The sequence below is a fragment of the Elgaria multicarinata genome, chromosome 5 (genome assembly GCF_023053635.1).
Source record: "Elgaria multicarinata webbii isolate HBS135686 ecotype San Diego chromosome 5, rElgMul1.1.pri, whole genome shotgun sequence".
Taxonomy (NCBI): Eukaryota; Metazoa; Chordata; class Lepidosauria; order Squamata; family Anguidae; genus Elgaria; species Elgaria multicarinata.
In genome coordinates, this window is record NC_086175.1 from 71,204,802 (window position 1) to 71,217,050 (window position 12,249).

The window sequence follows — 12,249 nt, forward strand, 5'->3', positions numbered from 1 at the left end:
CATTGGATTTGTCCCATAGAGTCTAATGAAACGACTTGGCTCCTTTTGGGTCTATAAGCAATTCTGCACAGCTGCTGGAGGGCAAAAGTCCACCCCGCCCTCCACCCACCACACACTTGCTCTTGCATAGTGGCCTCCCATTGAAAGCAATGGTTAGTGGAAATACATGGGAGTTAAGAAAACAAATGAAATTGTAACAACTGAGTAATATGAACCAAATTTGATTTAACAAATGAATAAATAAATCAGGTTTTCTTTTAAAAACAAACAAACTAAAAATGGCTTTTTTCTTGCACACCTCTGTTTTATTTTTTATAAAAGCTATATCAGACATGTCCATGTCATCATCTGTGTGCAGAACATGGGCCTCCAAATGAACATGCCTTGCCCCCCCCCCCCCACAATAGTTGTGGTATTTCCCTGAATTGTATTCGGAATGGGCCAGTGTTTTATCTCCCGGGGTACACTGAGCCCTAATTATGCACTATGATTTCTCCATTTTTGCTCATATGTTGGGGGATGACATGGGTGCTGAGAGGGCCCAGAGAAATGCTGTGACAGGGGATCCCCCTTATGCAGGCTGTGCAGTTGACTAGCACAGGGAAGTCCTGTTGATTCAGTGGAACCCTTTGGCCACTGATAGGACAATCTCGGGAAGTGATATGATTGTATTTAAGTCCAACTGGTTGGACTGTTATTGGAAAAATTCTGAGTGCTGCGCTGACCCATTCCGGTGGGGGAAGTGTCCTGAGAAGAATGATTGAAAGAGCTAGGAATGCTTATGATAGCTGCCTTCAAATATCTGAAGGGCTGTCATGCAGAAGATGAAGTAGGCTTGTTCTTCATTGCTCCAGAGGACAGGACTAGAATCAAGGGGTGGGACTTGCAGGGAAGCAGATTTCTGTTCCACATTATAAGAAATGTCCTGATGGTATGTGGAACAAACTGCCTCAGGAGGTGGTGGGCTCTCAGCTAGAGGTATTTAAGCAGCGGCTGGTGGGCCATCTGTCAGGGATGCTGTAGTTGAGCCTTCCCCTACCTAGTATCCTCTAGATGTTTTGATTACAATTCCCAGCATTTCTGATCATTGGCCATGCTGGCTGGGGCTGATGCGAGTTCAAAACATCTGGGTAACACCAGGTTGGGGAAGGCTGCTGTAGTTGCATTCTACATTGCAGATACTACATTGAGAAAGGGCTTGGACTAGATGACCTCCAAAGCCCCTTCGAACTGATTCTGGGCTTCTCTTGCGTGCTGCTAGGAAGCAAAGCAAGCCATGCCTTGTCTGCAAATGCCATTTTTGACTTCTTGTTTTTGGCTCAAGGCTCGAAGGTTGGAGCTCTTAGTCTATAACGTTTCCCCTAAAAGACAGCCTATAAACATTTTAGATAAATAAATAACATTGGACAAACCACTACTTCTTCCTTCCAGCCACATACAAGGTGGCTACCCAAACAGCATGGTCTGATCAAAGATTTCTCAATATTTCTGTTTATATTTAAATGCAGCAGTTTTTACTGCCAAGCCACTCAGCTTCTGGAGGAGAATGGTGGGTGGGGGACCATCCTGTCCCTTGCCTCAGACAGCAGAATATGCTGGGCTAGCCCTATGTGCCGGGACATCTAGAACTCTCTGGATTCAAAATTTGTTAATCAATTTGTGGGAAAGGGAGATGCAAAATCCTTTCTTTTACACCTCTTGGACTGGGAATATAAAATTTAGTAATTGCAGTTTACTGCCAAACATCAGTGTGTTGTTAACACATTCCAGAAAAATAAAATGTGTCCAAAGCATTTTAACATGTTTTTAGTCTTTAGCTAGCCTGTTGGGTTTTAAATGTTATTAAGCTGTTTTTCTCACTTCACCTATCCAACCTACCAGCAGTATTACTTATTGCCACAGGACCTCAGAGTACAGGAAGATATTCTGTTCTTGAATGAGTGGATAAAATCAATTTAATAACCATTACTATGCAAACCCAGATGATTTGGCTCCATTAAATTAATAATTGAACGGTGTGTTGGTTTTACCGCATTTACTGCTGGCAGATTTATTACTATCCAAAGAGTCTTGGTTTAATTTTATTGCTCTTCATTGTATTTTGAGGTTAGAAAAGCTTAGAAAGAACTTTGTTTGGCCTGCTTTAAAATAGCCACCAGGTGGCGCTCCTACCTTTATGAGGCTCAATCATGCAACGTTTTCTAGTTGCCTTTTCTTCATTAAAACAGTTGGCAATATATCACAGGGAGATTAATCACCATAGGGTACATTCAGTAACTGGATTTTGTTCCCAAGCAAGTTATTCTCATTACATTTTGCCCCCTATGGCGTTAAGCTTATTTCCACGGCTTACACATTTGAGTAACATCCATGTTTTGAGCCGCTTTCCAAAATCATACCGCTCTGATGTTTTTGTTCCACATCTACACTTCAGCTTGGCTGAATTTCCTTCATCTTCATAATAGTGGCAACCAGCAGTCATGTTCCAATCAAACTTTTAACTGTCCTTGACTGGCATAAGACTGCATGGATTGCTGCTCTTTTAAGTTGCCCAGGCAGTGATTATTTCAGGGGAGTTGCAACAAAAGGCACTTTCTCTAACACCTGTGAAATTACCTGTTCAGCCTTCCAGCCCTTTTGCCTCCTTGCTCTACTCAAGGGAAGTGTAATTTTACCAGCATGCCGCTAGGGACCACTGTGGTACTAAACTGAACAGCCAAGGAATAAGCTGAATTCTCCACAGCTGCTTCCAATGCTCTTCAGAACTTGTTAAGTGGGTCACCCTGATCCCCTACATGGCAGATAGCAGATCGAGTAACACAAGGAAGGATTTTTCTTTTTCTTCCAGTTTGAATTTTCTACTCTTTATGTAGGGTTTCAAAAAGAATCCCTCCCAAATACCATGGGGTACGTGGAAATCTTATTTTTTGTTATATTTATCTAAGTTTCTTTTACATTTTAAAATGTAAAAACACATATATGCTCAGGCTAAAAACTCAGAGTAGCATTGCTTTCTGGAAGAGGCACTTTTTAATGCTTTTTTTAAAAAGGTTTCCAGTCTTCACAGGCCTGGAAAGTCATAAAGTGTAAACACTGTAATCCAGCACACACACACACACACCAAGAATGATAGGTCTCATTTAATTTAGAAGCCCATTATGATCTTCCATTTTTTGTAAACCGCCCAGAGAGCTTCGGCTATTGGGCGGTATAGAAATGCAATAAATAAAAAAAATTGGGGGGGGGGATGTCTTTGATTTCCCCACCCCCTGGCCACACACACACACACACACTTTAACATCCCAAAAGAATAGAAACATATCAAGATTTTGGTGTAGTGCTCAATATAGCCTTACATCTTTTCAGTAATAGAGTGCTGTTTAGAGTTACAGTAATGTCAGGTGCTCAGGAATGGCCCAGATAGTACAAGAATTAACTGTAGCTCGGGGCCAAGCTAGATGTTACATGGTAGATGTGTATAACAGCATCCCGCTTTTACTTTTCCTTCTTTGTATGTTTACTTTAAAATGGTAACCTATAAAAGTATCATCCATAGTTGAAAAGAAAAGGCTGTGTGTGCAGCCAGGTGATTCCAAATCTTGCTCATTTGAGTTTATGCTCAGCATTCATAAGCACTAATATTTAATTATTTTTCCCAGTTCAAGAAGAATGCATTGGGTGGTTTGAACTTCCTAAAACAAACAAAGCAGCTTGTTTTTGTTTGTTTGTTTTTACAATCCTCCATAATAAATCAAATATGAATATATGGAAATACTGTTTTGCGTATTTGGTTGAAATCTCCAGTGGCTGAACTTCCCCTTCTACAGTACACAGCTCTTAAAGGTGCAGGAGCCCTGTGGCTGAAGAGGCCTTTGGTTTCTATATATACAAAAAAACCAACAATTTGCAGGAAAAGGATTGGAGTTTAAGGAGACTGGATAGCAGGTGTTCCATTCTAGTGCCTGGTGCGTCATCTTGGCTTTGCTGGCAATGTTGGTGCGGTGCCACAGGCTGTAACACGGTGGAGGCACAGCTGTCATTATGCCCATTCTGCACACTTAACTTTTTACGTTAATGTTGAGATATATCAGAGCATACTTATTATCCTCTTGATTGTCATGATACCACAACTAATATGAAGGATTTTAATGAAATTTTCAGACGTCTTTCTTTTCTTTTCTATCATGACATTGAGTTTATTCACACAACACAACAACTCAGAGTATGGACTGAGTATGGATTGTCATTGAATTGTGGGTTGTTGTGTTGTGTGAACCCAGCCATGCTAACCATGTTTTTTTTAAGCACACACAAAAAATGGAAAGAACACACCATCTGTAGCTGGGTAATGAACTCTGGGCTATTCAGGGTTAACAAATGATTGTTTGTTAGCATGGCGGGGTTCACTCAACACAACAACCCATAATTCAACAAAAAACCTTACTCTACCCATTCTCTGGATTGTCGTGCTGTGTGAAACCAGTCAGTGACTCTTACCTTTGTTCCAAGGATGTATCTCAATCCAATTTTGGATGATACTGATGGCCTAAATGCCGCTTCTCGGAATATAGTGCATGCTTGCATAAGGGAACGGCCTGGGTAGTCTAGAATCCATGGCTGAAATATAAATTGAAACACTTCCCTTCCATTTCTATGTGATTTGTACACCTACATTTGCCAGTGAAGTTTGAGCCTCAGCAAGCAGACAGACACACATAGTTGAAGCAAATCAACAGCAACACCCCTTGCCCAAGCTCCCTGACCAATCACTAAGCATCTGTGGTGAATTTTGAGTGTCCACCAGGAATGGTCATCTTTTGGTCCTCCAGATGTTGTTGGAATGCAATTATATCATGTTTCACTATTGGCTATGCTGGCCTGGGGCTGATAGGAGCTGTAGTCCAACAGCATCTGGAGGGCCACAAGTTGCTCCTCCCTTAATCTAGTCCAAGAAATGGACCCATCTGCAAGTGTGGTGTGTTCAAGCAAAGCCACCACGGATTGAATATATCAGTTGTGTTTATTTCATACACAAGACAGAACTTAGAATCAACTGAATGCAGTTGACTTGAAGCTGCACATTCTATTACCATGTTTATCGTCTCCAGACTATCCGAGATGTCAGGTAAATACCCTTAACTGTTATGCACTCTCTCCGCCTCTCTCTCCCTTTGTTGCTCTTGCTATATGTAAATTGTTTACTTTAGTTCGGAAATATTTGTCTCTCTGTCACAGGTAATCAGCGAGTTTGAAGCTTCTCCTGACTCATTTTCCTACAGAATCCCCAATTTGAGTCGGAATCGACAATACAGCGTCTGGGTGGTGGCTGTGACAGCTGCAGGAAGGGGCAACAGCAGTGAAATTATCACCGTGGAACCATTAGCTAAAGGTGAGGTGTTTGCACATCATAAAATGAGCAGCGTGCAACTTAATGGAATTGTTGGGCTGGGAGAGACTGGAAAGCCATTTAGGCTGCAATCTTTTACCCATTTCCCTGGGAGTAAGTCCCTTTGAATTCCATAGGCTTTACTTCCCAGTTGATGTGCCTAGGTTAGCACTATCAGTCACTGTTAGAACTATCCGTTTGCAGGTCATGCAGCCCAGAGAAATGGACTTTACGTTAATGAAGCAACAGGAAATGGTGCAGTTACTACACCTCCTGTTCAGACTGCCCCCAATCCTCATGCTCCAAGCAGGACTTTATCATTGTCCCAAAGAAAGAGAGAGGAGGATGGGGGTAAGGATGGGAGCTACACAACCGCCAGTTGGCACCTTCAACACGTCAATGGTGAAAAGCCCACTTCTCTGGATTGTGGCTAATAATGCCATAGGACTGGCAGACAATCCTGTGGCATTATGCTACAGGCAGAGACCTTCTAAAAGGCCCTAACAGGGCAAAGAACTCAAATTAGTACATGCCATGAAGGAAGAAGAATTGCAAACTTCATTCTTCTTTAGAAAAGATAAACATCTGGTTCTCATAGCTACAGAGACCCATTTGAATCCAGAGGGCTACCTTCATGGCCCTGAGTTAGTGCTGCATTCCCCCCAAACCCTGTGGTTTCACTAACCTGGGGTGGTGTCGGATAATCCCCACACCAAGGAGGAAGCATGGGTTTTCCGGTGGTCATCGGGGTACTGGAGCCACCACCGCCTTCATCCTTGTTGCTGGTAACCAATTTCTGGTCCCCTTCTGCCAGGACTGCCCCCCTCCCCGGATCATCCACAGACAGGATGAGGTCAGACAGCAGAAAGCTGGGGGTGGCCTTGTTTCCACTGAAAAAGTCAGGGTAAGTCCCTGATTTCTGCACTGTGCAGCTTCGCAGAAAAGCCCCCCCCCCTGGCCCGGTGGCTGTGAATCTGTGGCTGCATCGTAGAACTCATGCAGCGCAGATCTGCAGCCAGCGCAGGGCTTTGGCCATGTATAGACAGCCCTGAGGTTGGCAAAATGTACTAATGGAGACTGATACAGAGTTAAAGAAGCTGCTTTACCCCTGAGACAGTAATAAGCAGATTCCTTTTGAGAGCACTTTAGAACTATCCTGAGCCTTCTGCTTCTGGTCCCACACAAGTATCTGCTAGCAATATAACGTAATTTCATTAGCTAGGCTTCATTTACTCCTCTTCCTTTTGATCAACAGAATGGATTTTTGTCTGTAACTTTAATTAAATTTTTTACTGGAGCAATTCTCTTGAGAAGCCGATGCTTCTCTTCAAGAGGCTGCGAGCGCCATGATTTCAGGACAATCATACAGCACATACGTAGGATAATCTTCTTCCTTTCCTTCTTTTATGGATCTCAGCAGTCCCTCCAGCAGTCTTATGAAGATTTTTTTCCTTTACTCTTCAAGGACTTCTTTGTATGACTTTCTTTTAAATATTATTTGGATAGGATGAAAACCCACTGAGACTAAACATTCCAGCTATGTTTGATGCTAATGCCTGTTCTCATGTTCGTCTAATTGGTGTAAAATGGATTCTCGCCCTGTAGTCTGTTCTTCCTTATTAGCTCTTATTTCTAATGCGAATACTTGACTGAAGTATGTCATGACTGACAATTTGATCCTTGGTGGTGTTTGGTTCCAAATTTAGCACATTGCTTACTAATTACATAGAATCATAATTATATTATTGGATAGAGTCAAGGAAGAAAACGTAAGGCACGATCGATCCCCTTCTTGAACACTCAAGCTGCACATGAGGAGATCCCCACAAGTATTTTATTAAGCTGCCCCCTTCTAGCTCTCAGCCATGCATGCTGCCAATGTGCTGGATGCTTGGTGGCATTACCACCAGTGGGAGCTCCTTCTGCACCCCATGGTACTGAATGCTCATACGTGAGATCCAGATGGAGCTCACCTTATCACATTAAAGTATGTCCAGCATAATGTCAGCATGCTCAGCTAAAAACAGTGGGGTGTGATCAAAGGCAGGTTCCATAGAATACTTAAATGGCATGCCCTCCTATGCGTGCAGAAGAACTGTTTACGTGCAGCTTGGCACACTTATGGCGGGACGGTGAACACAAGGATCCAATCCTATGCATGTTTAGGCAGAAAAAAGTCCTACCACTCCCTGTCAGCATGTTCTAAAATGAAAAAAACAAAACAAAAAACTACCCTGTTGAATAAAGCCGGTTCAAACACTTCCGATATCTATGTGGCCTGTGTAAAAAGTGATGTATGTTAAAAGAATGTCTGAAGTCTTAGCTTTGAATTTAGCAATTTCAGGGTGGGCTCTTTCTTCACCTATGAACAAGGTCTGAGTAAAAGAAGAAAGGAGATCTCCAGATGCACAAGGAAAAAGTGTTACTGAGCCTAGTGCATTTCAATTACCAATTTCAGCACCGTTGCACATTGTTGGGCTCAATGTTTTTTTTAAATGTATACCTTATGCTTCTCCAAGCAATGAGCCCCTCTTACCTGGGCACCTCACTTTTGTGTGGACATCTAGGCAGGGGATGAGAGGCAGAACAGCCCATGTGTTGAGCCGTGGTGCTGCAGGATTCTGGGCAGCTGGATCAGGCTCCTAGGAGGCTAATCGCCTGATTGGCTCATTGGGAACAGGACTTCAGGATGGTTTGGAGGGAGAACCTTCTCCCTCTTGTCCACCCCAGCCTATAAATATACGCTCGAGACACTTCCTCTTGGTGCAGCTTGTGGTTGAGGCCTTGAGGCTGAGGCCCAGGTATTTGCAGTTCTGGTGGGCCCTAAATGACCACCCAGAGAGTGGCAGGTGATGGGACAGGAGCGAACAGGTTAGCACCTGGGTTGGCATGCTCCATTTTATTCCGTTATTCATGTTGATATTATGTTTTAAGTGAATTTAAAATATGGAACTGCCCATGTTCAGAGTAAATTAATAATAATAATAATAATAATAATAATAATAATGGTGGTGATGCTTATCTGGATTGGCAAACAGTTTCTTGCAGCTGTTGTTGTTTTGCTGTAACATATCATGAATGTAGAAATGGAAGAGAAGACAAATGTTAATTATGTGATTCACAACAGAATCAACTGCCCATCTAACACACACACACACACACACACACACACACACACACACCCATTAAGTCCAGGCATTAAAGTTACTTAGCAATGCAGCCACAACATTCCCCATGCACCCACTCCTAGGAACTTCCCCATCCACTCAAACCTCTGGATTTGTGGAGTGGAACACACAGCCCTATGAACTACCATTGGTTATCATGTTGTGTGGAGGGCACTGTTGGTTATTTCCTTGGCCACCGTTGGTTATTTTGTCGGCCAGAGAGTCGCAAGGCAAGAGCGGTCAAAGCAGTGGCTGCTTCTTTAGTCCAGCTGACAGGATAGATTTTTGGCAGCAATGGCTGATGGGATATTAGTGGGAGAATTGAGAGGGGAGGGGGGGAGGATGAGTGAGTCAACTCAGCATGGACTAATAGTCAATGCAACACTGATCCTAATCCACACCATGGTTGATTATTATCATGTTGTGAGGAGAGTCCCCCCTAGATAAACCACTGTTGAGTTGATTATTACCCCCACTGTTTACTATCGTGTTATCTGAATGTAGCCCTACTCTACCCAAGGACTGAGGGAGTGGGGAAAGAGATTTTAACATTATCTGGATGTGCTGCACACAGTACATGACATTGTATCATGTTTCCTAGGCTTCTGATATTGATGCATGTTTTCCATGATATTCTCAGGGTTTCTTGTGTCTCTAGAAAGATTTTAACTAGGGGTGTGCACGGACCCCCCGCTCCGCTTCACTTGCAGATCCGCCATTTTCCGGATCAGGCCGCTCCGCCCCGCCCCCGCTCCGCCCACTTCCGCTCCGCTCCGCCCGGAGCTCCGGATCCGGAGCTCCGTTTTCCCCCCCCCCATAGGCTTGCATTGAAAGCTAGAAAATTATACAACTTTTTTTCTGTTCAAGTTAGAAACCTCATGTTTGGCACCATGACACCTCATGGGGATATACACACGCATGCCAAGTTTCAAAGCAATCCCATCATCCCCTGATTTTTGGCGAATTTTTGAAAATCGGGCACCCCACACACAACATCCCTGCGAGGTGGGCAGGGGAGGAGGGAGGGAAGGCAGGCAGGCATGCAGCTGGCATTTCTGGGGGCATAAGGAAGTGAGCCAAGGATAAGCCAGTAATGCATAGAAAATGGAATAAATCAATCAATAAACAAAGGAGGGGTGGAATTAAAAGCAGCAGTGTTGCTCAATAAACAACAAGAACAACTTTTTTAAAAAGGCTATATCTGTCTTTTACCAGCAATAGGGGGACGTGCCCGGGGGAGGGGGAAGTAGCTGCCAGTTCAAGACACTGACAGCCACAGCTCCGAGAAGAAGTAAAACGCTCACTTCGACTCAGAACAGGCATTGCTCCACCACTGAAAAGTGACCATTCACTTCAACTCATGAGAGGCATTGCTCCACCGTTTTACTCTCTTTGGAAGGCTCTATGGCCTTCCAGTGCAGGAGAGAGTGGGGGCACGTCCACGATGAGATGCCCTAGGGGAGCTCATCCCCTTGCACCACATCGATTCAGTTGTTCACCAAGGTTAGGGTGGGGAGCAGTGCTGTGTTTCTATCTCTTATTCTTGGCTTAGTATATGATTTCAGGTTGTGTTTGTGCATTTGGTGGGGCTACTGTGTTAAAAAACACGGGGAAAAGCCCGTTCAGATGAAGAAAGAGAAGTTTCCCAGAATCCCAAGTTACCTGTTTTGCCTATGCCCTCCTCCAACTTTGGGATCATCATGACCGGGAGCTGACTCTGCCCCTCAGCCCTTTGAAAAAGGTATTTTTCCCGCCGATTTTTTAAAAACTTCTAGCCCGCGACCTGTACGATGCAGAAAGTTGAGAGTGGTCTCAAAATGACCCCCATCCACGACTCTCTGTGCACAAGAATTTTCAGAATGATAGCTTAAACCCCCCCCCAGTTATCCCCGATTCTTTCCCTCAATGCAATCCTATGGGCGAAAAGCCGAAAACGCAGTTTGAGCCGTGCGGTTGACCCGATTTTCACAAAAACATTGCACGTGAACCACAGCACGCAGAAAGTTGAGAGTAGTCTCAAAATGACCCCCATCCACGACTCTCTGTGCACAAGAATTTTCAGAACAATAGCTTAAACCCCCCCCCAGTTATCCCCGATTCTTTCCCTCAATGCAATCCTATGGGCGAAAAGCCGAAACACAGTTTGAGCCGCGCGGTTGACCCGATTTTCAAAAAAATATAGCACGCGACACGGACAACGCAGAGAGGTGAGAGTGGTCTCAAAATGACCCCCATCCACGACTCTCTGAGCACAAGAATTTCCAGAGCGATAGCTTCAAAAACAACGTAGTTATGCGCGATTATTTGCCGCAATGCAATCCTATGGCGAAATGTTTTCAAGATGGCGACCGGAGCGCTCCGCCTGAACTCGGAGCTCCGAAAAATGGTCGCTTCTCTTCGCCTTGCTTCTAGGGGGTCCACGGTCCGCTCCTACTCCGCCTCTGGGTAAGGCGGAGCAGGCCAATCCGCTACTGCTTCTACGCTCCTAATCGGAGCGGAGCACATCCCTAATTTTAACTTCGTTACCAATTGTTTTGAAGTTGCTGCTTCTGAAGGAAACTCGACAGCTTTGAACTAAGCCTCTTAAAAAGAGCTGCATTAAATATGACACATCTATTTTTATAGCTCCCATCATGCAGATTACCCTACATTTAGATCTTGCTATGAAATCTTTCCTGCGGGCTTCATTAGTAATTGTTCACCTATTTCGTATATTTGTTACAATCGTGACCCACCCTCCAGCAATATTTTAGCCTCCAGCAATATTTTAGCCTCCACCAAGACACCACACATGCCAGAAGACATAGGATCAGGGCAAAAGCATATAGAACTCAGGCCTAATATCAGGAATTAAAATGCCTAAGTGCCAATAATGACTAGCTCAAACTCCCCCAACTACACTGAACAATCTGTTGTAAAATTGAGCAATGTCTGTTTTTAATGTCTGTTTCTATCATTTTGAAATCCATTGTACTGTGTACAAGATATCCTATTCTAGTGTGCATACAAAACCCTTTTTAGAAGGGTTTCCCATAACTGCCATAGTATTGTAACAAATTGATCATATTTGGTAGCGTTTGGGCTATATACCGACAGTTGCTTTAGGCTTGGAGCATTAGAAAACACTGAGTAAATCTTTCTCAAGGCTTTCATTTCCAAGGTGTATTGCGTGTGACACAGAAATGATTGTTTTGCTCATGGTGTAGGTAGGGATCTTTGGCACTATTAAGTTTGGAAGCTCTGAGTTATAGGTGGTGGGGAAGAATACTGTTTGAATTTTCCAAGTGTGGACTTGGGGACGTATCAATACATGTCTTCATTTCTGAGAAATGTACCTCCTAAATCCCTTGATTGTCTAATGCCAGCTCCCTAATGAACCCTTGATCAAAATCAATTAGTGAAAATTCACTCAGCCCTCTTTGAGGGCCAAACTAAACATTTGGCTAATCACGCATAGTGGAATAAGTGTATATATGGCCCCAATTCAGAGTGGAACCATGGCGCCTTCCCTTCCATATGTTTTTCCCTAAAATTCCACTCCTCTCCCCATTGGGGGGAACGGTTTAAAAAGAAAGAAGTCTCCATTGAAATCAATGGACATTCCCCCCTTATTAACCCCCCCTTTATTGGAGTGCCATGGTCCCAATCCAATTTAGGCCCACACGTGCTTGCAGGAGAGTAAGAAAATCTATCACA

The 12,249-nt window shown here is 43.7% G+C and overlaps 1 protein-coding gene across 3 annotated transcripts in view; it reads left to right on the plus strand.

Annotated features, from left to right (window-relative positions):
• Positions 1-12,249, plus strand: part of DSCAM (DS cell adhesion molecule) — a 365,261-nt gene that overhangs the window by 275,428 nt on the left and 77,584 nt on the right. For all 3 annotated transcript variants that reach the window (XM_063127558.1, XM_063127556.1, XM_063127559.1), the window contains one exon: positions 5,236-5,389. In XM_063127558.1, the coding sequence (XP_062983628.1) occupies positions 5,236-5,389 (154 nt within the window). The remainder of the gene's footprint in view (positions 1-5,235; positions 5,390-12,249) is intronic.